Consider the following 25,316-nt stretch of genomic DNA (forward strand, 5'->3'; position numbering starts at 1 on the left):
ACGGTGCAATAGACCGGGGTTCAATCCTGACATCGGGTGCTGTCTGGGTGGAGTTTGCATGTTCTCCCTGCGACCACGTGGGTTTCTGCCGGGTACTCCGGTGTCCCAAAGACGTGTTGGTCGGTAGGCTAATTGGCCACTGTAAATTACCCCTAGTGTGTAGGTGAGTGGTAGAATGTGAGGAAAATAAAAAATGGGGATTAATACATGATTACTAGAAATGGCTATCTTGATGGTTGGTGTGGACTCAGTTGCAAAAGGGCCTGTTTCTGTGCTATATGGTTCTACCTCAAGTTCTAAAAATATAACCTGCAAGTTGTATTTTATACTGCTTTTATGCTTGTTCAGAGAGCTGGCGTTCTTCAATTTTCACACAGTTTAAGCATTGGCCTTTTAGTGAGCTAACTTCCAGTTTATGATGTTTTGAGGCACTAGGGGCCACCTGCAGTCAGGTACTGATCCTATTTCTCTCTTTTAACAGGGAACAGTTCCTTTGAAGATTTCCGATGGAAGCCCAGTACTCTACAAGTGAGCCCCACAAGGATATACATTACTCAGAAGGCCCCAGACAAAGACAGAAAGCCAATAAGAATGTAAACTGCTGTGTATGCTACTTGATAGGGATTACCTGGGAAAAAAAATCAAGTCTGTGGTTTGTTTGAAAGCTAAAAGAGCTCAATGCCTGGAAAGGCCCTACAGTGGGATACTTCTGGAAAAGATTTTGTTGCAATCAATGGAAATTGATTATGTGGCAATGAGCAGTGACACAGTGAGAAATGAGATGGAGTAATTGTCAAATAGATTTCAGCCCAGTGAAACTGCAAACGACCAGGCATTAAACTGCAGGGTAGTCAAGAAATAACAAGATTAACTCAACCCTTAATAGTCTCCTGCAACAGTTCCATTTCGTGGCATTGTACTTAATAAATAGGCTTTTTGAAAGATGAATTATTACAATACAATGATACATATAATTATTGGCTCTGTGTGAGAGGGTGGGGCACAGCAGGGAGAAATGTTAGTCATAGAGTCAAACAGTAAGGAAACAGGCCCTTCGGCCTAACTCACCCATGCCAACTGTGTTGCTCAGTGAACTAGGCCCATCTGCCCATGTTTGGCCCATAGCCCCCTGAACCTCTCCTACCCATATACTTATCTTGATGGCTTTTAAATCTTGCTAAAGTGCCCACCTCAACCACTATTTCTGGCAGCTCATTCCATACACACACCACCCTTTGCACGAAGAAGCTGCCCCTGATGTTCCTTTTAAATCTCTCGCCTCTGATGTTAAACCTCTGCCCTCTTGTTTTTAGCACTCCCTCCCTGGGATAAAGACTGTGCTTTCACCCTATCTTATGCCTTCATGATCTTACATACCTTTGTCGGATCACTCCTCAATCTCCTACAATCCGGGGAATAAAGTCCTAGTCTACGCAGCCTTTTCTTGTAACTCAGGTCCCCAAGTCCAGGCAACATCCTGGTACATCCTTTCTGCACTCTTTCTAGTTTAAGAACATCTTTCTTATAACAGGGTGACCAAAACTGTACACAATACTCCAAGTGTGGCCTTACCAACGTCTTATATAACTGCAACATAACTTCCCAACTCCTATACTCAATGGAGACACAAGAGACTGCAGATGCTGGAATCTGGAGCAACAAACATTGTGCTGGAGGAACTCAGCGGGTCGGGCAGCATCTGTGGGAGGAAAGAAATTGTCCACGTTTTGGGTCGAAACCTGAATGCCCTGACTGATGAAGGCCAGCGTGTTGGAGCAAACCTCCTGAATTTCTGGCTAATAAATAGTCACTGACGTGCACTCAATGACCTCAAAAGCACCCTGAGTAGGACAAGCTATATTTTGAGCATTGTGCTTGTAGAGTAGATTTTGGAACAGACAAGTGATACGCTGGACTGAGGGAACTGCCAACAACCTTCAGCATGTGATTTCTGTTCTATATCCCCCACTGTCACAGAAAGAGCAATTCCTTGTTGGCGTACTATTTTAAGCTTCTACAATGCAAGTTGAGAATCCGACTACCTAGAATTAGCAAAGTGTACAAACGTAGAAATTTATGATTGGGAAAAGCATCAAACTCTAAATGTTGGAGGACAGCAAAAGCCTGGAGAAGGGGGACACACTATACAGGCCTCAAACCCAAAGAAAGAATGAATTAGGGTTGAGACTGTACAATTGTTGCTGATTTCAACAAAGTGAGGATACAGGAGTGAGGGTAACTGTAAAGAATATACTGCCCTGCCATAGCCCCCAAGGACTTGTTCACCAGCACCTTCCAAATCTAAGTTGTCTACCTTCCAGATGGACAAAGGTGAGTTGATTTATAAAGAGCAATTGCAGAGAATGGAACTATGTTCACTGCAGATCAGAAGAGTGAGAGGTGACCTTCCAGAAACATGGAAGATTCTGAGGAAAGGGTAGATACTGAGTGGACGTTCCCCTCCTGAGAGCAGCTAGACGTAGCAGCCAGTCTCGAAATAAGGGAGGTGAGAAGGAATTATCTCAGAGGGTTGAGAGTCTTTGGAATCCTCTACCCTGGAGAGCTGTGGAGGTTGAATCGTTGAACGTATTCAAGGTCGGGACAGTCAGATTTTGGACAACTGGGGAATCCGGTATTATGAGGAAAGTGGAGGTGAGATCAAATTCAGATCAGCCCTGAATGGTGAAGTGGCCCGAAGTGGTTGTACTGTCTACTCTGGACAATAAATGCTGTCCTTGTGAGGAATGCCCATACTCCGGGGATGAGCTATAAAATAAGAAAATATTTGCAACTTAAATGCGGGTGCCTTAATGAACCTGACAATAATATGAATACCAGAAAGGCAGTGGCCAAAGGCAAAGAGCACTCAGATTATTGAGCCATTCCATCTGCCGTAACAGAGAGAAGTCTAGTTCCATGAATTTGAGATGTGACCATTCTTTCACTCGCTGATGCGTCCCTCCTCAACCATGTAATTGTGAGTTGTGGTGCTGTTGAAACAGGGCCATGCCATGCACAGTTTGACAGAGAGAGTTTGCACACAGGTAAGTTCAAGCTCATTGGAGGATTCTCAGACTCAACTCCCCTTTGCCCTTCTGGACTTAAATGCCTAAGTCGTCATGGCAACCCAAGCTTATATTCGGATGATACGATCTATTGATTTTATTTTGTAACAGCCAGGGTAAAATTGAGGTTAATCTTGTAAAGGAAAAAGAGTCAAACGGTATGAATGGTGTTGAAATGCACTCAAAGTGTCGATGTGTTCTGTGTATCTCATAAGTTTCAAGAGAAAGGAACTAAAATGAGAATCCTCCAGTTCTGAAAGTTGTGTTCTGACTGCTCAAAAGATTCACAGACTGATTCCTTCAATTTTGTTATTCAATGGTGTTTGGGTTCTTGTTTTCAGTAATTCCCATGTAACTGTAACTTTAAGGTTGACAGTGCTCATTTTCATACTTCATTTCCCCTTCTCTCCTCTCTGACAAGGATAACTCCCCGTAAATGAAAATAATACAAAAGATGCAGATGCTAAAAATCTGGAATAAAAATCAAGAAATGCTGGAAACACCGAGACAGTATCTGTCAAAAGGGATACACAATTAATGTATCAACCTGTAATGTTGCCCAACCTATTTGCATCCTGTCTGGTCAATTGCTCTCTCCATGTGGGAATTCAAACACTGGGCTGGTAAGTCACAGGGAGAAATATTTCTGGGTTAAATTTATTATTTAATACTTATACTAAAAGTGAGACATATGTATGAAATATATTTGAAGACTGCCTTATGGTGTGAAATCATCACCGAAGATCTTCCAAGCTACCTTGGATGAAATACTATGAGGTATAGGTCATTGCCTATGCAATCAAGATGAAGACGGTAACCAAAAAGAGACAAAAATATTGTTCTCAAACTGTAAAAGGCCAAACTGAATCAAATAAATGTCTAGATGAAGATATATGATAGCTGATAATATAAAATGTTGATGGGACAAGATTGTGCTCAGAGTTGTTATATCAGGTGTGTTGAGAAGGTAGATTCTGGAAGAGATTCATGCTGCTAATACTGTCATTGGAAACATGAACACAATAGCCATACATGTTGTTTATTAGCCTGGGTAAAATAAACACTTGAAGAGCTGGTAGGTAAGTCTACTGCCAAGATTAGAGAGCCAAGCACCAAAGGCACTTTTATTGGAAACACTCAGAAGGTCAGGCAGCAAAGTGGAAAGAGAAACATTCTGCAAAGGGTCTCAGTCATGAAACATTAACCCTAGTTCTGTCTCCATGGGTGCTGCCTCACCTGCTGAGTATTTCCAGCAGTTTCTGTTTTTATTTCAGATTTCCAGCATCTGTCATTTTTTTTCACATCTCTGTTGGAAATAGTGCTGACAACTTTTCAGAGAACACATTGGTTACGGTGAGAAGGGAATTGATAAGTCAGTGCTAGGAGGCAGTCAATCAAAATGCATTAAGGTGAACCAAGTTGGGTTCTGTGCTACAGAAGAGCACTTCATTGAAGATTTGAGATCTTTTTTCTTCTGTTGTAGCTCACTAGAAGAGTTAGTCTCAGAAAATGGTCCTCAGTTTTGTTTATTTCTATTTGAGCAATTTATAAAGCAAAATGATGTTAAGCACACACTTATTTCCTCATGTCATCCAATGGTGTAGCAAAGAGATCAAAATGAATCGTCAAAGAAGTATGGACGTGGTATCACAGGATTTCTCAAATTTCACAAGGAGATGTCAATCAGCAAACTTGGTGCTCAACTTCAGTTTGATGCCACATTCCACTATGGGTTATAGCCCTGTTGAGTAACTAACACTGAAAGGCCTGCAGTCAAGTTTTGATGGAAGAGAAGCAATTCAGGCGGAAACAAAATTACATCAAGGAGAGAAACATTTTAAGCAAACCAGCATAGTTTGCTTGTTAACACCACCCAACAAAAAATGAAACTCAAAAGTGGGATGTCAGAGTAATAGTTGAAGTGTGCATTAGTTGACGAGGCTTCTTGTGAAAGCGGAATGCAGAATTTGGAGACTTCTGCACAGATGTAATCAATTCCCGCAAGGGATATACAAGAGAATACCAAAAGGTTATGTGATCATGTGTGATTTCTGGAAGATGATCCAATGGAAAGAACATCACAAGATTCCACTGAATTAAGTTAAGAATGCCAGCATCACATTTCTTTGAGAAGATCAAAGAGATTCACCAAATCTGTAATTAGATTAAATCTGTAAATTTAAATCAATCTTTTGCTTCAAAAACCGGAAAGCAGTATTGTGCTTGCAAATCTATGATGCATGCTCAACACAGACTGTGGTTAGAAAGAATGGAATAACGAAGACCTGCTTGTTTTAGCAGATCTCTGTATCTTTTACAGATTCATTATATTACAAACACCGCATACAAAAAGAGTAAGAGCCCATGTATACATTATGTTGTTCATTCCTAGATGCCTCATGAAGGGCTGGTACGCCTTTCACTTGGACTGGCTCAAACAGGATATCTAGGGATTGCCATACAATTGTTGTAAGAGTTCGACTTAGGCTAATTATAAAGAAATGACTGTATTTATGCAGACCATAATCGGAATGTCCCGAGACTGCTATTATCTAGGCAATAATATAGGCATGTGCCAGTAATCCTGCTTCTAAGATCATGCAAACCAGATGAGGTTAAATTAAAGAAAGAGAACACAGTACAGAGGCAATCTCCCCGCATTTCATTTCCTGTATTCATTTATGGCACTAATTATTCCCCATCGATTTGGAAGCAGTGACAGGCCAGATGAAAGCTCACACTCAATTGGATTTCCCAGCAACAGTCTGCAGGCAGGGAGGGTGGGGGGTGCTGAGGAAATCAATCAATGTAAGCGGCTGGCTCCGGACAGAGGTAATCCAGGGGAGACCTGTCATCCTGTCAGCGATCACAGGCTCTGCTCATCATTCAGAGTGCCAGAGGGGCTCCCATATCCTATCAGATCCTGGAGGAATAGCCCCCAGATCACTTGGGCTGACACACGACTGACATGCTTTAGAAGAGGGTTGCAGGAACCCAGGTGATTCCTCTGAGCAGTCCATCCAGTTTGTTACTCCGTTGCATTTCTTAAATGGTGCTTTAATGTCTTTTGACAACGTCAATTAGAGCTTCTGATGTTGACATCGCTGGTGCTGTGGTCTAGCCTACCTAAGCAGCAGTGCTGTCAGGAAACCCACTGCAGTTCACATTCAACTTATCTCATTTTTGTAAAGTAACCCTGACTATGAAGAAACTGTGGTGGATATTCAGATACAGAAAATCAATATTAACCATTTCTTTCCAGTGCCTGGGGAGAAGTGATAAAACCCACCGAGTTCCTCTAGCATTTTGCTTGTTGCTCCTTTCCAGTGCCTTACTGTGAAGTTATTCCTATCCTGTCAGGAATCTAATTGCCATGAGTGGTTCTGAACCTCCTACAGAAAGTGAGCCTTCGATGTTTCAATCCAGTTGGCTTAACGCCATCCCCAAATGCTGGGGAAGGACCACAGTCTCAGATCTCCTGCAACTGGACATTGAGGAGCGGAGTCCAGTGGGGAAGCCCCTCAAACAACAGCAGGTACATCATCCAGGGGGCTGCAGGAGTGGCAATGGTGCTATGTACAAAAAGATGTGCTAATGCTACTGAATGTATTGACCAAATGACACTAAGAATGTAAAGAACTTTGACTGTTTATCCTTTTGTATATACTTTTTATTACGAATAAAATTTATTTTTGAATTAAAAATAAAGAAAAATATAAATTGGCTTGACTCTGCCCACAAATGTGCCCTGGGCTATTCAAACAACCAATCAGGTAATAGGATTAAAGAGGGTACCTTGGTTTGAAACCAGAATAACCAGTCTGTTGGATACTAAATTCTTTGACAGCTCTTCATAATTTAGCGACCAGGTACTGATCCGCCACCTCATTTAGACTGAGGCCTGGGATGGCTGGTACAAGAAGCAGGAGCCAAGGTGCAGCATAGTGGATGGAGATAACCTGTGCTGTCCCTAAATCAGGAGGAGGTGGTCCTGTCCTGAGTCAGTTCCACCAAGGCGTTAGACAGAGGACATGGGGTCTGTGTGGCCCAACGCAGGTCTTCACACCATATAGACCTGTCCACTAACCCATTGCCTTAAACGAAATTTGAACACCTTTCACAATTTGTGTTTCAGCTTCCTTAGCCCACCTATGACTCATTAATTCAACCTCACCAATCAGAGGGATGGCCTACATGAAGATATCGAACAGGCAAGGAACCTCAGTGTCGAAATCAAATGTTTTCAAGTTAAGCTTAAGGGCTGATCTGGACTTCTACCCTTCTACAATGATCAGGTATTTGGTCTCTATGAGCTCAGACTCCCCAGTGACCCAGAGCCACTGCAGGAGATTTGATACCGAGTTATTGATGAGATCGAATCCCTCAGTGCTCAATCACTTTGCAAATTTCAAAGGAAGTGGAACTTGACTTAATTACATCTTCTCTTCAAATACTTGCAATACTTCCTATTATTTCACCACATTATAAATGCACTACTACAAACCTTGGATAAAGATCAATTCGTTTCTTTCAGCACTCAAAAACAGCAGGGTAGTCGATAACGAACACACACTTTTCTTGGACTTACCATCTTCCACCTCCAGGAGTGCTTTAGACAGGATGCTGCCGGCCACACTGATTGCCTGACACATGTAATATCCAGAATCGCCTGACTGGACATCAGTAATTGTCAGTTCACCTTTTGGAGAGACAGAAAAACGCCCCAAAGGCTGGGGCTGGCTGGGAAAAAGCAGGATCTGTAGCAAAGAAACAGATATAATTCATTGCATTGAAATCTGCACTGCAACTGAAATGTGTTATTCAACAGACATTCATTCACACACACACACACACACACACACACACACTCACACACACACACACACACACGCACACACACACACACTCACACACACACACACACACACACACACGCACACACACACACACACGCACGCACGCACACACACACACACACACACACACACACACACACACACACACACACACACACACACACACACACTCTCTCTCTCTCTCTCTCTCCAACCTCAGAAACACCAAGCAACAAGAACTTTCGATACACAATTTTGTCACTTATTTTGCATACCGGCTTCAGTAAGCAATCTCTCAGTCTCTGTCTCCAGACAGACTCAACACACAGGGAATGACATTTAGAATTGTGTTGACGATTTTCTTCTACTTTACAAAGTACGACAAGTTTCTCACGAAACACTTTTGCGCCCTACCAGTTTCTTACATTACAGTAGGCCATTTGTGCCAGTTCTCAGTAAGAGTTTCAATCTGGTGTCGTTCCCCTTGCTCTTTCCCGATTGCCCTGCACTTTACTCCTCTTTAAGCATTTATCCAATTCTATTTTGTGTTAGCATTGAATCTGCTTCAACCACTCTTGCATGAAGTGCATTTCAGATCATGACAATTTGATGCACCTTTGTCTCATCTTTGTCTCATTAGTCAAGGACATTCAGAAAACATAATTCAGTCATTGATGAAGACTGAATAAATGAGAGATGGAATAAGGTGGGGTATTAACTCTGGAACAAAACCTGCATTAGTTTTTTTTGCCATCTTGTAAATTCATAAGTTTCAGTAGGACACTGCTCTCGTTATCTAACTCTCCCTGGACCATAATCTGGAGTAACCAAATCAAGTAGATTGGAGACAGGAAGATAAGGAAATTAAACTAGAAATGATCACAATAGAAGTGCACAACAAAACACATTCTGGTCCAGAATGGGACTCAGCCCTTTGGTAGAAACAACTCATGTAACTTCCAAGTTCCCAGCACCTATTAGGGACAAAGCAGTCAGGTATCTGCCACTGGGACAGTCGCCTGACCCATTCTGGATTATGTCCCTCAGCTGATTGAAGCATTCTGCCATTCCTGAGGCTAAAACGGGGTCATTCTTGTCCAGTGTTCAACAAACTATAGCATGCATTGGGGTTGGATTGGTCGATAGATTTAAACGTTGATGTGAAAATGTACGCTCTAGGATTCTTCTGCAAGTTCCCTAAATGGCTTCAGCTATAAGTAATAAATCAGGTAGCTCTTAAATTTATTCACTTTTCTGGTGCAAGGGGTGATGAGCATAGGAGCTTTGTGGGTGAGCTTGAATCAGACAATGATGCTGCAGGTGTATGTGGACAATCCTTGAGGTTCTGGATTAGATCACCTCTACCTCAATCCAACTCCAACCATCAAATAACTCTGCCCAGAACTTAGGCACATAACTTAAACTGATCCTCCAGTGCAGCAGTGAGGAAGTGTTGCATTGTCTGAGGTTCTGCCTTTCAGATGAAACCAAACTAAATCACTTCCTATTTGCGTATCCTATAATGTCATTTTCAACAGCAGAGAAAGTCTCTGGACTACTTTTTTGGTTTGTCAACAATCAAATTATCTCACTGGTGTTTACAGAACCTTATATAAAAATTGGCAGTGGTACTTTTATGATAATTGTTGCAGTCCAGAAATATTTCATAGAAGGAAAGGAGCTTTGGGATGTCAAGAAACTGAGAATAGGAAATGGGAATATGGCATACACATCATGGAACCTGATCTACTATTCAATAAGATCGTGACCAAATTTTCAACGTTCATCAACTCTACTTTCCTAATATCTCCAGGTCCCTTTATTTCCTTAGTATCACCCACTCTCCCACAAACCAAAAATTTATGATTCTCCATCTTGAAGTTACTCAGTTATTGAGCATCCACAGGTCCCCAGAGTAAAAGAATTCAAAAATTCACAGCTCTCTGAGGGAGGAAGTCCTAAATTTCCTGCAGCAATAATCCCCAGATCTAGACTTCCCTTCCAGGGGCAACAGTACGCCACATCTAAGAAGCCCTTTGTAAATTTTATGCTTCAATGGGATCATTTTCCTAATCCCAAAGAATAACCTTCATTCTACTCTTGGCATAGTAGTTGTACAGCACAGAAACAGGCCCTTCGGCCCACCAAGTCCATGCTGACCTTTTTGCCCATCTATAATAATCCCATTTGCCTGCACTAGAACCATATCGTCCCATGCTTTGCCTACTTATGTGTCTGCTAAAACATCTCTTAAACATGGTAATTGTATCTGGTTCCATGACCCCCCCTGGCAGCGCAATCCAGATATCAATCACTCTCTCGTCCTCAGAACACCTAACAAGTCCTTGTTACATCTCCTCAACATCAGTTAGAACCTTTATTGGTTAAGGAAATTAAATTTATACAAGGTACTTCAAGAATGGTCTCAGTGCTCAGTTGCAGCAAGTCTATCTTCCTCTTATACTTCTTACAATAAAAGCCAACATAACCTTTGGCTTCCCAAGTGCCTAGTTTACTTACTTACTAGCTTTCTGTAATTTATTTCAAAGACCCACAAATATCTCTGAATACCAATATTTACTATTCGCTCTCTTTAAAAAATAATTGGCTCTTCCATTTTTCCCTCCCTCTAGCAAAAATGTCGTGGTAAAGTGGTACAATTAGTAAAGCTGCTGCCTCATAGCTCCAGTGACCTGAGTTCAATCTGACCTCTGGTGCTGTCTGTGTGGAGTTTGCACGCTCTCCCTGTGACCGTGTGGTATTCCACCAGGTGCATTAATTTGCTCCCACAGGGCAAAGACAAATGCAGGCCAGTAGGTTAACTGTAAAGTGCTGCTAATGTGTAGGTGAGTGGTAGAATCTGGTGGGGGGTGTGTGGGAGGTGTGTTTTGATGGGAATGTGAGGAGAACAAAATGGGATGTGTGTAGGATTAGCGTAAATGGGTGCTTGATTATTGGCATGTGTCGAAGGCCTTACTTCCCTGTTGTATGACTCTAACTTCCACACATTTCTCTCCATTTGCCACCTCCTTATCCAATTACGTGACTGATTTATACTTCCTTTGCAGCCTCTTTGTGTTTTGTTCAGTTTACTTTCCTACTTAGCTTTGTATCACCGGTGAATATGTGTATATCATATTCAGCCCTTTCAACAGCTGAGTCCCAACCGGCTGCCATCCCAGCACCCCACACCTTATGTTGTCCCACCACTGATAATGAGTGATTTACTTCTCCGCTTTTGACTTTTAACTATGCTCGTTCATACAAATGCAGTCCTTCCTCCTTTCCTTCCTTGCGTTCTTCTTTCACCTCAAGGATTCATGGATATCTCCCTCCTCCGTCTGCTCCCCACCACTTTTACCAACACAACCTTCAGTTCTCCTCCAGGGCTTCTGAGTATTCCCTTAATTCTGGTTGTAGGAGTGTATATTGGAATTGATTCTATCCTCCCTTCCAACATACACGAGATTGGGAACAGATATATTGTCATAGCTTTTTGATGGCATTGGTATCTAGGCAGATCAGAAGCTGTCATACATCTGTCTTGCAAGTTATAAGCGGTCAGAGTTTCTTGATTATGAAAGGGTGGGTAAATTATCAGTGCAGGTCTCTGGGGGAAAGTGAGTAAAAGACCCAGAATTTTATTCTTTAAAGACTACTTTGTTCAACCACTGGGAATGATCCTATTAACAGCAACAGGATACTTCTAACAGCTGTGCTGGCTTTACATTGTAATATCTTCATTGCCTAGATGTAACAGTTAACCCCGGAGACCAACTCCCAGGAGCCTAGGCCCATGCAGTTATAGGAATCACTTGGTGGAACAGTATTTGCGGAGGCACTCTCTGTGCTTGAGTTCTTAACAGGATCACTCATGTGGAAGTCCAGCAACTCCTGAAAGGCACTTGAAAGCTCAGGAAAGCTGCCTCTGCTTACTAAAGCTTAGCATCTCGTGAAAGGTCTCTCTGACCTGCCAGCTGAAAGAAAACCTCTAAGGATGAGTTGCCCTGTTTGTAAGTGTGTCATTTGTCTTTTTGTTTGGTGCTCATCAAAACAAAGGATCTGTGTGCTGGAGAACGGATGCTCTCAGTTCAGGCTGACATGATCAGCATCAATTACAGCCGAGTGAGGTGGAGGATGATGAGGGAAACTGTCCTTCCAACTACTCCACATCACCTCTCTGCTCCCCACCAGCATCCCCTCCCCCTCCCCTTCCACCCTCCTGACTGGATGCCTGTTGCCGAGTCTGGGAAGAACAGCCCCTACGGCAACAGTTGGATATTTTCTATTTCCCAGACCAAGTGAGACTTGGTCAGTCCAAGTGAGTCTGAGGGAAGGATTTAAAAGGAACTTGAGGGGCAACCTTTTTACGCAGAGGGTGGCACGTATGTGGAATGAGCTGCCAGAGGAAGTGGTTGAGGCAGGTATAATGACAATATTTAAAAGACGGGGTACATGGTTAGGAAAGGTTTAGAAGGTTATGGGCCAAACTCGGCCATGTGGGACACCTTGGTTGGCATGGACCAGTTGGGGTGAAGGGCCTCTTCCCATACAGTATGACTCCAGGAGTGCACCAACTGAATGACGAGCCATTAAGAGCATTCTCATTCTAGCCAGAGCCCATAGGAAGAGGATTGAAGCACTCATGGTTTAAACTACGCTGGTTGGAGCTCCAGGCAAACCAAGGATCTAGATTACAATGAATAATCTCCTGCTCAGTCTCCACCTGTGGGGACGAGACTCCTTAAACCACCACCATGGCCAATGGCTGCTGGAGACGAGGAGGATACATCAGATTACCCCATTTAAAGAAGAGGTGGAGGCATTTTAGAAAGGACATTGATTGAGGTCTGTGGGGAACAGGGATAGAAAAGGAGATGAGGCCTGGGGCAGATCAGCCATGGTTCCATTGAATGGTGGAACAGGCTTGAGGGGCTGAGTGGCCTACTCCTGCTCCATGTGTTATGCCACACCTCAGCCTTCTTAGACATAGAACAGCACAGCACAGGAACAGGACCTTCAGCCCACGATGTCTGTGCTGACCATGATGCCAAATTAAACTAATCCCATCTGCCTGCACATCCATTCCATATCCCTCCATTCCCTGGATATTCATGCATCTATCTAAAAGCCTCTTAAATGCCATTATCATATCTGCCTTCGCCACTAACCCTGGCAACCTATCCAGGCACCCACCACTCTCTGTGTATGAAACTTGGCCCGCACATCTCCCTTAAACTTTCCCCTCTCGCCTTAAATGGGGAGAAACAACATATGACTTTGTTCTTATGGCTTCTCTTGCTCAACCAGCACAATTCCTACCTGGCTTCCCTCCTTCTGCCAAAAGACAGCGGGAGGAGGGTTTCCCTTTGTCTCACAGAGGAAGGTGACGGAGCGACCCTGAGCCACGATCTGGTCCCGAGGCCGCACGATGATCTGTGGAGGCACTGCAGTGAGCACAAAAAGGAAAGAGCATCACTTTACAGGAACAAAATACAAAACTCTAGAAACAAAGCCTGGCTAATACATCCAGTACAGATCTCAGTCAGATCATTCCTGGGATACTGTAAACCTCCACAAGATTAAAGTGTTTCCGGCTTTTCATGAATTAAAAATGCAGACACGAAGTTTAATTCACCATAGGATCCTCTCCTGAGCTTGAATTTTTCCCAGTCTATGAACGTTGCCAACCCTGACTCATGCTTACCCTGGGCATTAATGCCCCATTGCTTCTTCAGCAGGCTTATGTCGAGAAGACTTATTTAAATGAACACCTGTCTTTGAGGCACAATTTTACTCTGTTTAAGTCATGCTGAAAATGTCACATGAACTTACAGTGCTGATGGGGAATTGATCTTTCCACGTGGGAGCTCAGGATCCTCTCAGGGTGACTTAAGCGTGGCTTTACCAACGTGATGCACACAACAACTGGTTGGGCCACACTGGCTGCAGCCTACTCATAACGCTGTACAATAGGGTGACCTCTAAAGGACAAATGTCCCAATGCGAATGTGGGGGTAAACCACCGATGGCTCACCAAATGGCTCACAATGGATGTACAGGAGAGACCCCTACGGAATACCACAAGGTGCATGTGGGTGTTTGTGTATACGTGTTTGTGTGTATGTTTGCATATGCGTGTGCACGCGCACACATGCGCATGTGCATGCCCTTGTGTATGTGCATGCGTGTGGTTAGGCAGGCACGGTAGTGTAGCGGTTGGAGTAACGCTATTACAGTGCCAGAGACCCGGGTTCAATTCCGGCCACCGTCTGTAAGAAGTTTGTACGTTCTCCCCATGTCTGCATGGGTTTCCTCCGGGTGCTCTGGTTTCCTCCCACATTCCAAAGACACATGGGTTAGGAAGTTGTGGGCATGCTATATTGGCGCCGGAAGCGTGGCTACACCTGCGGGCTGCCCCCAGAACACCACACATTTCACTGTGTGTTTCAATGTACATGTGACTAATAAAGATGTCTTATCTTATTTGTATGTGGGAGTATGTGTTTATGTGTGTTTGTGAGTGTGTGCTTACGTGTCTTTTTATATATGTGTGCATTTGAATGCTTGAGTGTGTGTGTGTGTGTGTGTGTGCTCACGTGCTACAACAAGTAGCCATTTCCTTTGATGCCATTTCTGATGTACTGAATTCAACTGTATTACTACAACAAGATTAGACTGCCAAAATTTAGAGTATTTAATAAAAACATAAAGAGACAGTTCTTCCTCCTCTACTAAGCGTAAACCCACCTCAGAGGTGCGTATAGAAAGACATAAAGGAGGAATAGAGTGCATGTCTGCCCCAGACACTGCCAGAGATTCAACCCAATTAAATCAATGAACAGAAGATTGGGTGGCTTTTATTAATGGCATGTTTCTCCTCACTTGATTTTCCTCTCTGCCATCTGCCCAGATGAAAACACTCAGTCATCTTATCGGAGAATTTGGCCCATGTGTTCATACATCAGGAACACATGTAATGAAATAAAATGATTACCTGGTGTAGCAATTGCTGCAAGGTGGTCGTGATTGAGTTGCTGAATGATATAAAGCTCATTTCACTCTGTGTTTTTCACGTTATTAGATTATTCACAAATGCATCACTTTGCAATTCAGAATATGCAATGAGCACATTAACTCAGTGGAGACCTATAAATTAGCCAGAGTTTTTGCTCAGTTACTAACTACCTCTGTATCTCTCCTTTAGTCTCTTGATTTGGCCTTGAGGACCCATCAGACAGACTTTATCCCTCCATCACATTTCAGTGTACGAACTTGCTTCTATTCTCAGATGCTGAATTGCCTGTTGTGTATTGCAATTTTTTTTCCTTTTGTTTTAGATTTGCAGCATTTGAAGATTAACAGCCCTAGTAATAAACACACATATTCTAAAGGAAAACCTGCAGTTCCGAGTCAAGAGGAGGAAGTATCGCCCCTGTGCAAAATCACAACATTCCATAGAAGCAACATCCATGTAATCTGTTAGTTCAGGTTCAATATTAGGCAGGACTTTGTGGAGAGCTTCTCGTTGAATGGTGCCAGGTTATCGAAAGTATATGCATGGAAAGTGCCTGTGCATTGGTGTCTTTGTGCACGTGTGCGCATTTTGCATTTAGTATGTGTGTTCCTCTGTGTGTGTGTGTGTGTGTGTGTGTGTGTATATGTGTGTTTGTGAGATTAAAATGCTAGTGTGCATATTTGTGCATGAGTGATCTTGTATGGTATTAGAACATGACTGTGCTTTGTGAACATCAGATGGGGAAAGGCTGAGGGCCTGTCAGAATTCACCTTCCAGTCTCTTCCTAGAGGAAGGGTCATTTGGGTAATGACCAGTCAGCAAGGGTATGCCATTCCCCAGGCAAGAGCCAGCTGGGGTACGGCTGGTGGTGGTCACACAGTAAAGTTACAGTGAAAAACTGGGAAATAAACATCAAAGGAGATGAATTTAAAATTCTCTTACATATCCTGGAATTACTTTGAAAGCGATAAAAGCTTGGGAGTGCTGATCTTCCAACATTTCATGGGACTTAATAAAGGAAGAGGGGAATAACAGAATGAGAAGAGAAAAGTATAAGTGAAAAAAGATATGAGGGAAATCCCTTTATTAACTTGTCATAGTAAATACAACACGAGCACAAAGCAGCTTTGAGTGTGCAGTGTTTCCATGAGTAAAAGGTGCTGAAAGATATTGACATCTGGCATACCCTGAGCATATAACTTCAGAGCTGGTTATAAACGTCTGGTGAAAGCAAACAGCAGGACAGGCAGCCAATGGTCTGGAGCCTGCTCCTGAGAGACGTCCTTGAAGGAAGAAGGCTCAATCCATCAACTCAACAGCAGAAGTTTTACTGAGAAAGGATCTTTAAAACGATATCACATTAAGATGATCACACCAAGCTAATTATGTTAAAATGAAAGCCAGAGGCTCAGATGCAGATTACGGTGGATTTTCATGACCGGAATTCAGTTCATGACCTGTCAGTGAAGTAACTCTTGAGATCTACACCTTGTGAAAGGGAGAGCATAGAAAGAAGGAAAGTCCACTTTTACAGTATCTATCACAATCTCCAAACAGCATGCATCTCATGATCAATTAAGTTAGTTTGAGATGTAGTCTCTTTTGTTATTTAGGGAAATGGAAAAGCATAGTTATGCACAAAAAGCCCCCACAATCAGCTATGTGTTAACAATCTGATAACTTGTTTTACGCTGGTGACTGAGCGATAAACATGGGCCAAGACATCTTGACCTTCCTCAAGTACTCTCATGGGGATCTCTCATGTCCACCTGAGAGGCAAATGATGTCTTGGTTTAACTTCTTAATCAAAAGACTTCAGGCAGTATCACTCCCTCACTATTTCACAGAAGGATCAGCCCAAGTTTTGTCCTGTGCCACCCCACATCTTTGGATGTGTAGGTCAGTGTGCTTCATAATGGCAGTGGGCCATGGAATGACCGGGCTTGGAAGAGTGGATACACATCTGCCCCTTTCTCAGTTGCAGATATGGGCACCTCACTGCAGGTATATTTTAAAGTTTTTTGCATTTTAAGAGTTTGCCTGCAGAGTGCATTAAATGTGAATTGATTTGCTAACAGCAACTAGCAGTTGATGGTAACAATTTTAGTCTGTTAATGGAGTTTCTCTGTGGGACTTTGAGCTGCACCTCAGATAAATACACACACATGCATGCACATACTGACAGATACAGAGTGATGGACACATACAGAGAAGCAGAGACAGAGAGACATGCATTAATATGGGAAGGAACATACTGTTAGAGAAGGACACAGGGAGGTATAGATGAACTAAGAGACAGATATAAAAATTGGGACATCAACATGTACGTGGACAGATGTCGAGGTAGACACTCTCAGACATTGAACGGTTAACTGTAACAAGCCCTGCCCTGTGGAAACCAGATGGGAAACAGAAGTGAGCCTCTCGGTTACCCGCTTGCTGTGACCTTCGCTTACCAGGTTCTACAAGTGACTGACGCGCATACTTAATGTAGCTGAGGGATTAATCAATCACGCCAATCAGGCCCTGATTATATTTTAATGCAGGGGGAAGTGGGGAATTCATGGCAGCTTTCACAGTCTGATGAAAAGCAGTTTGCCAGCTATTAGGAAGGCCAGAAGGCCAAAGGCCAATGTCTATTCGGTGACGTGGACCTTCCCCTGCTTTGGACACCTCAACTGAAATCCTCCTCCCCTTCTCACCAAGTACTCAGATGTTGGTGCACAGCTCTTCACCTGTTGACTTTGTGCAATCAACAGCCTGAACCTGACCTCTTGTTCTGCTGGACAGAGTGGGTTATAATTCCTCTCTAGTTCCATCACAACTCTGCATTTATATCAGATGACACAGTGCCATCACATTTTTTTACATGTTAATCAGCGAGTTGTAAACAGTAGGTTAACACACTGTTAACCTTGACCCTTGTTCCAAGGCAATGGAAAGATCCTATCAATGGATTTGATTCTACATTTCAGTCTCAGTGTCAGCTCTGTTTCCAGACAGCATGATATTGTAACATCAAACTGCTGCCAGCGAGGTACTTTCTGTATGCTTCTACAACCTGTACTACCTACAGTGGGCATCTTTTATTTTTATTGTTCATTCAAGGGAAGTGGGCTTCACAGACTGAGTCAGCATTTAATTGTCCACTCCTAGTTGCCCTTGTGGCTATGACTTTGGAAAAGTACAACCAACTCTGTCTTTGCAAACTCCTCCAAGATCACTGGAAAGATAAGCAAACAACCCCCAGGCCAATAGCTCTGGAACTAGGGCCTCAGTTACACTTAGTTGGGCAGGACATGTCATTTGCCTGTCTGACACCAGACTCACGAAAGAAACACTATTCCAAATCTGGCAAGGGAAGAGAATACCAGGGGGGCATAGGAAGAGATTCAAGAGCTCACTCAAAGCTCCTTTGAAGAAATGCAACATCCTCATGAACTGCTAAGAACCTCTGGCCCATGGCCACTCAAAGTGGAGAAGAAACATTTGGAATGATAATCAGAACATCCAGGCCATGCATCAGAAACACTCAGTGTCCTGTGTAAGTGGTGGAGGCACAAACAACCTCACAGACTACCACCTTCCCCCATCCCAACCCTGTCCCCCTGCCCATCTGTGGAAGAATGTGTGGTTCATTGGCCTCGTCAGCCACCTCAGAACCCACAATACTGGAGTGGAAGCAAGTCATGCCCAACCGTGAGAAACTCCCTAAGAAGAAGCAACTGCAAACTCAAGAGAAACCACAAGGAAAAGTGGGTGCAGGAACTGGGAATATTGTACTGCTATAGTGGATGGTGCTCAGGGCTGGTCTGGAATGGCTTCAGGAAGAATCCAGCAACCCATTTATTCTATTGAACAGCAGTGTTTATACCACAGGGAAAATTCTACAGTGAATATACTTTAAAAGCAGCCTACATTCAACAATTCTGCATCTCATATGCCTCCCTGTTAGCAGCATATGTAACCATGTCGATGAAAGATTGACTGAAAGAGCTTCCATCCATTTTGGAAATTCAAAGTGGATTACTTTGAGATCCCGTCAACCTTTCCTCAACTGATGCCTGTTCCAGGTGTGGGTTCACACTCTATTTCCCTCTCCGACTGATTATTCAAAAATGTGAGCTGGTTGACACAAAAAGGGAGCAGATTGTGAGACACTGCCCTGCCCACCGCTGTTTAAGGAGCAGGGCTAACAATAAGCATCTGTGTGTGAGAGTTGGGAGGCAATGAGGGGAGTGAAGAAGTGCAGTGGTGTCAGGTGTTAGATTGCGAAGCTGATCAGCCGAGGCCTTGGGTTAATGAAGCTATAGGTTTGAAGATAGTCCCTCCTTGAGTCAGGATCCTCTGGGCATTCGGAAATGCTGCTCCTACAACACAAAACAAATCCCTCTCTGTGAATGATGGTATCGAATTGCTGTGTGTGGTTACAAAGTACAATTAACATCTCTGGCGTTACTTGGTGCCTGAAGCCTAAATTAGTACCTGAGGACATTGCTGATAGTTTTCTAGGCAGATTAATTATATCAAAGATGGTGGCAGGCAGATGGGAGTCCAATATGATTACATCAGTTAACGAGAAATATGGCCTGGGAGCCCTCCAGATGACTGTGAAGAGATTCAGTGCACAGTGTGCAGTGACTCTCAGTGACAAGGCCTCAGATTCAATTCTGTGCTGAGTCAAGCAGGGAAACATTAGCCTCATGGACACCTGGCCTTGGACAGGAATATCAATATAGACCAAGATATTTCTACTTGCTGCCAGCCTACCGCAGACATTCCCTTTGTTCCCTCCACACCTCTCCATTCTCTGCACCCTGAAACATGTTTGATGTCTTGATTTTTTTCTATTTCTGATGAGAGATAGAACAGCACAGGAACAGGCCCTTCAGCCCACAATGACTCAGACCATCGACCTGAAACATTGACTTTATTTTCCTCCTCTGTTGTTGCTGACCTGCTTAATATTTGGGACATAGAACACTACAGCACAGTACAGGCCCTTCTGCCCACAACGTTGTGCCGACATTTTATCCTGCTTAAGATCCATCTAACCCTTTCCTCCTATTTTTCTATCATTCATGTGTCTACCTAAGAGTCTCTGAAATGTCCCTAATGTATCTGCCCCCACAACCTCTGCAGGCAGTGAGTTCCACGCACCCACCACTCTCTGTGTAAAAAAACTTATCTCTGCTTTTATTTCAGATTTACAGCACCTACATTTTGCTTTTCCATTTCTAATTGTATCAGTTTCAAAAATGCCTTAAAATTCTATTCCCTGCTGAGGTAGTACCCTGAGTGATTCAAATCTATATTAGGCAGTTTTTAAGTTGCAACCATCTCACATTGCTTAATATGTAGCACCACTTGGCTTAGTGCTTGCAATGGTAGCCTGCTGCATTGTTTCTTTGGGCTTATATTTTATAGTAACTGTATGGTAAACTTTTTTTGTCTGTGCTTTCTTAGCCTCACTCTCCCAAAGCAATTATACTCGACCAAAGAGGGAGACAGGTTTGAAACATTATTTGAGTGACTTTAATGAATTATATTACAGGCATATTTGGTTTTTTGTCTGTCTTGAATTTCACATGCCTGGAAACCCAAGAAAAACTTTGCATGCTGTTCTGAAGGTGGAAAATTTACCTGTACATTTCAAAAGTTGAAAAATGAGATTTATCTATTTTTGTAAAGGGCCCTTAATCTTGCAGACAAAGAAAGGTATGGAACTATCAAAGCTGTTCCACCATCCACCTTCAACCAAATTAAAATTGTTTCATTTTTATTCCCTTAATAAAGAGACTTAAGTAATGGACATCATTAGTTGCATTTCTTCAAATGTCTGTTTAGAGCTATTGAAAGACGTGGTTAAAAACAAGAACTTGCATTTGTCATGTTTTTCATAACCTTAATATGTCCAAAGTGCTTCACCATCAAGATGTTGTTTTGTAACAAAAAACAAAAATATTACAGATGCTGGGACACTGAAAAGAAGCAGGGATGCTGGAAATACTTCGCAGATTGGACAGCATCTGTGGAGTCAGAAACAGTTAGGTTCAGGTTAATGTCAATCGGAAACTGTTTCTCTCTCCACACCTGCTGAATGTTTCCAGCAAGTTCTGCTTTTGTTTCTAAATACGCAGTCAGTTCTATTGTAGCAAATGTCACCTCTGTGATGCAAAATGCTCAACCAAATGCAATTTAATCAGGTGCTAAAGCAGTTGAGATGGGTGCATTCCACCCTGCCCCAGAGACAAACTGACTCCACCAGCACAAACCTAACAGTTTAATACTTATTGTTAATAGACTCGGATTTGACTCATTTGTTCAGGCCAACAATACACCAGCCACCAACAAGGCTTTGCAAGCTGCTTGGGAAAGTCATGTAGCCCCATGCCTTACTTTAACTGAGAGAGATGTTCCCATAATATAAAACAGAGCTCCTAACAACCTTTAAAATAATAATGTGGCACAGTTACTGTGAAGAGGGGTCAGCAGCCACCATGTCCACCTGACTCTCATACCTTAACATGTCAAGAGCACCTCCCAATCTGATAAAGTGCTAATGAGAAGCCAATTTGGGAGATTAGAATCACTGATCATCAATATTCATGTCTGTCTTGCAGCCATCTGCACTTCAAAGGAGCAAAAAAAATGAGTTTGAATGACAAAAAAACCTTCCAATTTCTGGTCAAAGATGGGTACAGTATGATAAGGAAGATCAGAATATGGGCTACAGGAAATTAAGGTGATGCATGGAGGAATGCCCTTTGAATTCAGACAGGGCTGTCAGATCAGATTGAATCTTTTAGGATGAATACTCTGGCAGACCTTGAGCAGTCGAATAAGCTTTGAAAGGTCAGGATTTTACTGTTTACAAGTACTGCTATTTGGTCACATTATTCACCGCAGCGCCCTTTTAATTTTTTTTTCCCTCCTGTCCCTATTACTGTTCTGCATCCCACTTCAGTTTGAGGGAAGAACCCTGGGGCCAGCTTCTGAGCATCCACTAAATTCCTGAAGCACTCTCTCTGCCTGGAGCCCTGGGTCACTCTTGTTTTGCCCTAGTTAAAGCCAGAGTGCGCTGCCTGTGGCCTGCACAAAAAGCATGCATTCTGCCCTGAATGAAAGGAATGGGCTTCAATGTTTGCCAGCCAGTGATTCCTTCCTCAAGGGCCAGCGAGTCTCGGTTTCTCCCCCCTGCGCTTTTCAACACGGCGATGAGCTGGAGATCAGATGCCAGCACTTCTGAGCTTCCATTCCACTGCTGGGCTCAGCATTTTACATCCAGTCCCTCAACTTTGCAATGGCTGTTGTATGTAGCACAACCTCACTCAGTCACCAAACTTGATTGAACAGTTCAGTGCAATGAAGTAGTTTATTTTCTCTTTGTTTTTCATTAACTTCTGGTACACAGACCATAAGAATTAGGAGCAGGAGTAGGTCATCTGTCCCTTTGAACCTGCTTTGCATCCAGATAATGGAAGATTTTCAACCCCGACTCCATTTTCCTGCACTATCCCCATAATCCTCGATTCTCTTAATATCCAGAAATCTCTGTTTTGAATGAACCAGCATTGAGAATTCCAAAGATTCACCACTCTCTCAGTGAAGAAATTCCTCCTCATCTCAATCATAAACAGTTGACCCCTTATCCTGATTCTTTGCCCCTCAGCAGGAGAAAGCATCCTCCCTGCATAGCTCCATAAGAACTTCAGGGTGCTCCCTGAACGTCATGTGCTTCCAGGACAGCTCTTCACTGTTAACTCTTGCTGCCCTCTGAAAGGTCAAAGCATGCTATTTTGCCTGCAAAATGTTAATATCGGTAGACCACCACTACTTGAGATAACTTAGTTGCTGCGATACAGAAGAAGGCCATTCGGCCCATTCCAACACCCAGCAACCTAATCAGTTCCATTCCCCATCTCCTCACCCCTCTGTACCCCATGAATTAGGTCCATGCTCCATGCTCCATTCTAGAGTCTCGACCTAACGTAACACCTTGGTGGAATACTACACTCTCAGGGATTTAATCTATCACATGATATATTACATCAGGTTCTTTCATCTCTTTCAGACATACAAGATCCCATGATATAAAAAGGATTTTGCCCAATAGTTATCATTTTGCGACCATCGAAAAAAGGTTTTGTCATTTACCTCACTGCCTTGGTGAGATCTTGCTGTGCACAAATTGTCCTTGAACCATGGGCATAAGTTTCGAATGCACGTCAAAGAGAAACACTTAGGGACACCGTGAGATGATGTGAGTTGCTCATAAACATGTTAACCTTTCTCTAATCAGTGAGGGAATAGACCAGCGTAAGGCCTGGACATCATTGGTCATATCCCCAGAATAAATCAAACAAGATAAATGTAACTCTTGAGGCAGAAAGAAATGCAACCAACATTAAAGTTCTGAAATGGAAATTTTCATAGAAGAGGAAATGTGGGAATGACAATCCCTCTCTGAGATTAGTAAGAGCAAGATTCCTGTAGGAAGGACACACTATTCTTCTGTCAGATTTTGAATGAGCTTTTCCTATGTGCTCTTTTGAAATGGTTCACTCACAAAAAGCCTTGCTGAGAATTCTTCCAGGAGGCTACCAGCTGCTTCCTGGAAAGATAATCCAGATGTTAATCTCCAAATGTTAACAATAAACCTGAGTGAGTGCATATGTGGGACTGGGACGGATGTTTTTTGCTGACCTACTAATTATCCCTCTGCCATTGCAGCTAACGGCATCTTGAGGTGCGTGGGTTTTAACAGGGAAGCTTCAGATCTAAGCTAGGAAAACGGGCAGATGAATAACGAGCCACCAATAGTACTGGGGGTTACTGAAAATTGAGAAAGAATAAACTGTCAGCCTAGAAATTCTTTCAGTTAGCACTGTTTCCATTTCAGGGTTACTTTGGACTCATCTCCATGTGGAATCACACTACTCCTGAAATTTGACCAGATACTTCCAGCCACAAGACACCGTAATGTACCTGACCCAATTTCTGCGTCAGCCAGGCATGGGAAGACTTCATCATCCCACCGCCCCCGCCCTCCCACCCCCTCTGCAATGCTCCTTCAGAACAGTCCACAGGAAGGACATGTCATCCCAAGCTGCACATGTTATTAGACACTCCCAGACCAACCAGTACCACTTAGAGGGAACTCACTGGAGATCTGTCTTTTGCTGGAATCCCAATCCAGCCGGCGACCATAACTTCCTTCATCACCCTGATTGGCCCATACTTCTCCATCCTGGTCCTGTCCCTGTTTCCCTGTCCCAAGAATGAAAAGAAAGTGAATCTACTTGGTGAGCTGCTGGACATTATGGTCTTCAGCCAAGGGAAGGGTAAAGAATGACATCTTCCCAGAGCATGTTCATCATATATGAGCTCTGCTGCAGGGGACTATGGTTTTGGTCACTGTGCTATGGGAAAGATGCCATTAAGCTGGAAAGATTGCAGAGCAGATTTACGAGGGTGTTGCTGGGACTCGAGGGACTGAGTTATGGAGAGAGGTTGAGCAGGTTGGGACTTTTTTCATTGTAGCATAGGAGAATGTGGGGTCATTTTGTAGAGGTGTGTAAAATTATGAGGGTCATCGATAGGGTGAATGCACACCGTCTTTTTCCCAGGGTTGGGGAATCAAGGACTAGAGGGCATAGGTTTAAGGTGAGAGGGGAGAGATTTTAGGAACCTGAGAGGCAACCTTTTCACCCAGAAGGTGGTCTGTATTTGGAATGAGCTGCCAGAAGAAGTGGTTGAGGCAGGTACATTAATAACACTTAAAAGATACTTGGACAGGTACATGGATAGGAAAGGTTGAGAGGGATAAGGGCCAAACGAGAGCAAATAGGACTAGCTTAGATGGGAATCTTGGTCGGCATGGACCAGTTGGGCTGAAGGGCCTGTTTCTGTGCTGTACGACTCTATGACTCAGAGCAGGACTCTGATGGAGAGACCTACAGAAAGCTGATGGGCATACAGAATGAAATGACTGGTGAATCAACAAGCCTGCCTGAAGGCCGGTGTGAGGGAGCAGGGAGTTCACCACCAACCTCGCACGAAGACTCCAGCCAACCTTTTTCAGTGGTGGGAAACTCCATCAGCACATTTGCCGACCAAACCATCTTGTAGCATTCGGCAGCTGATGACTCAGCTCCCTGTGCAGCACCAGCCAGGCTGCAGAGCCTGTGCCTAAGCACACCAATGCTCTTTTCTGTCCGGCTGTGAGCTGCAGGATGGCATTCATTAAGGCATGCTGCCCTTTGTGTGTTAGGGACCAGATTTGGGTCCATGTGGTTAGCAGACAGCCAAGTAATTACTCTTTTACTTGTCACGGAGGTTTGAGCACAAATGAAACACTGAAGTACCACAGAATGGAAGCACTGTGACTGCAGCTTG

The 25,316-nt window shown here is 43.3% G+C and overlaps 1 protein-coding gene across 1 annotated transcript in view; it reads right to left on the reverse strand.

Moving 5' to 3' along the window:
- robo3 (roundabout, axon guidance receptor, homolog 3 (Drosophila)) overlaps nucleotides 1-25,316 on the reverse strand; it is a 483,277-nt gene that overhangs the window by 106,106 nt on the left and 351,855 nt on the right. The window contains 2 exon segments of the mRNA XM_052039748.1: nucleotides 7,654-7,822; nucleotides 13,223-13,347. Of these exon segments, the coding sequence (XP_051895708.1) occupies nucleotides 7,654-7,822; nucleotides 13,223-13,347 (294 nt within the window).

This window comes from Pristis pectinata, chromosome 27 (assembly GCF_009764475.1).
Source record: "Pristis pectinata isolate sPriPec2 chromosome 27, sPriPec2.1.pri, whole genome shotgun sequence".
NCBI lineage: Eukaryota > Metazoa > Chordata > Chondrichthyes > Rhinopristiformes > Pristidae > Pristis > Pristis pectinata.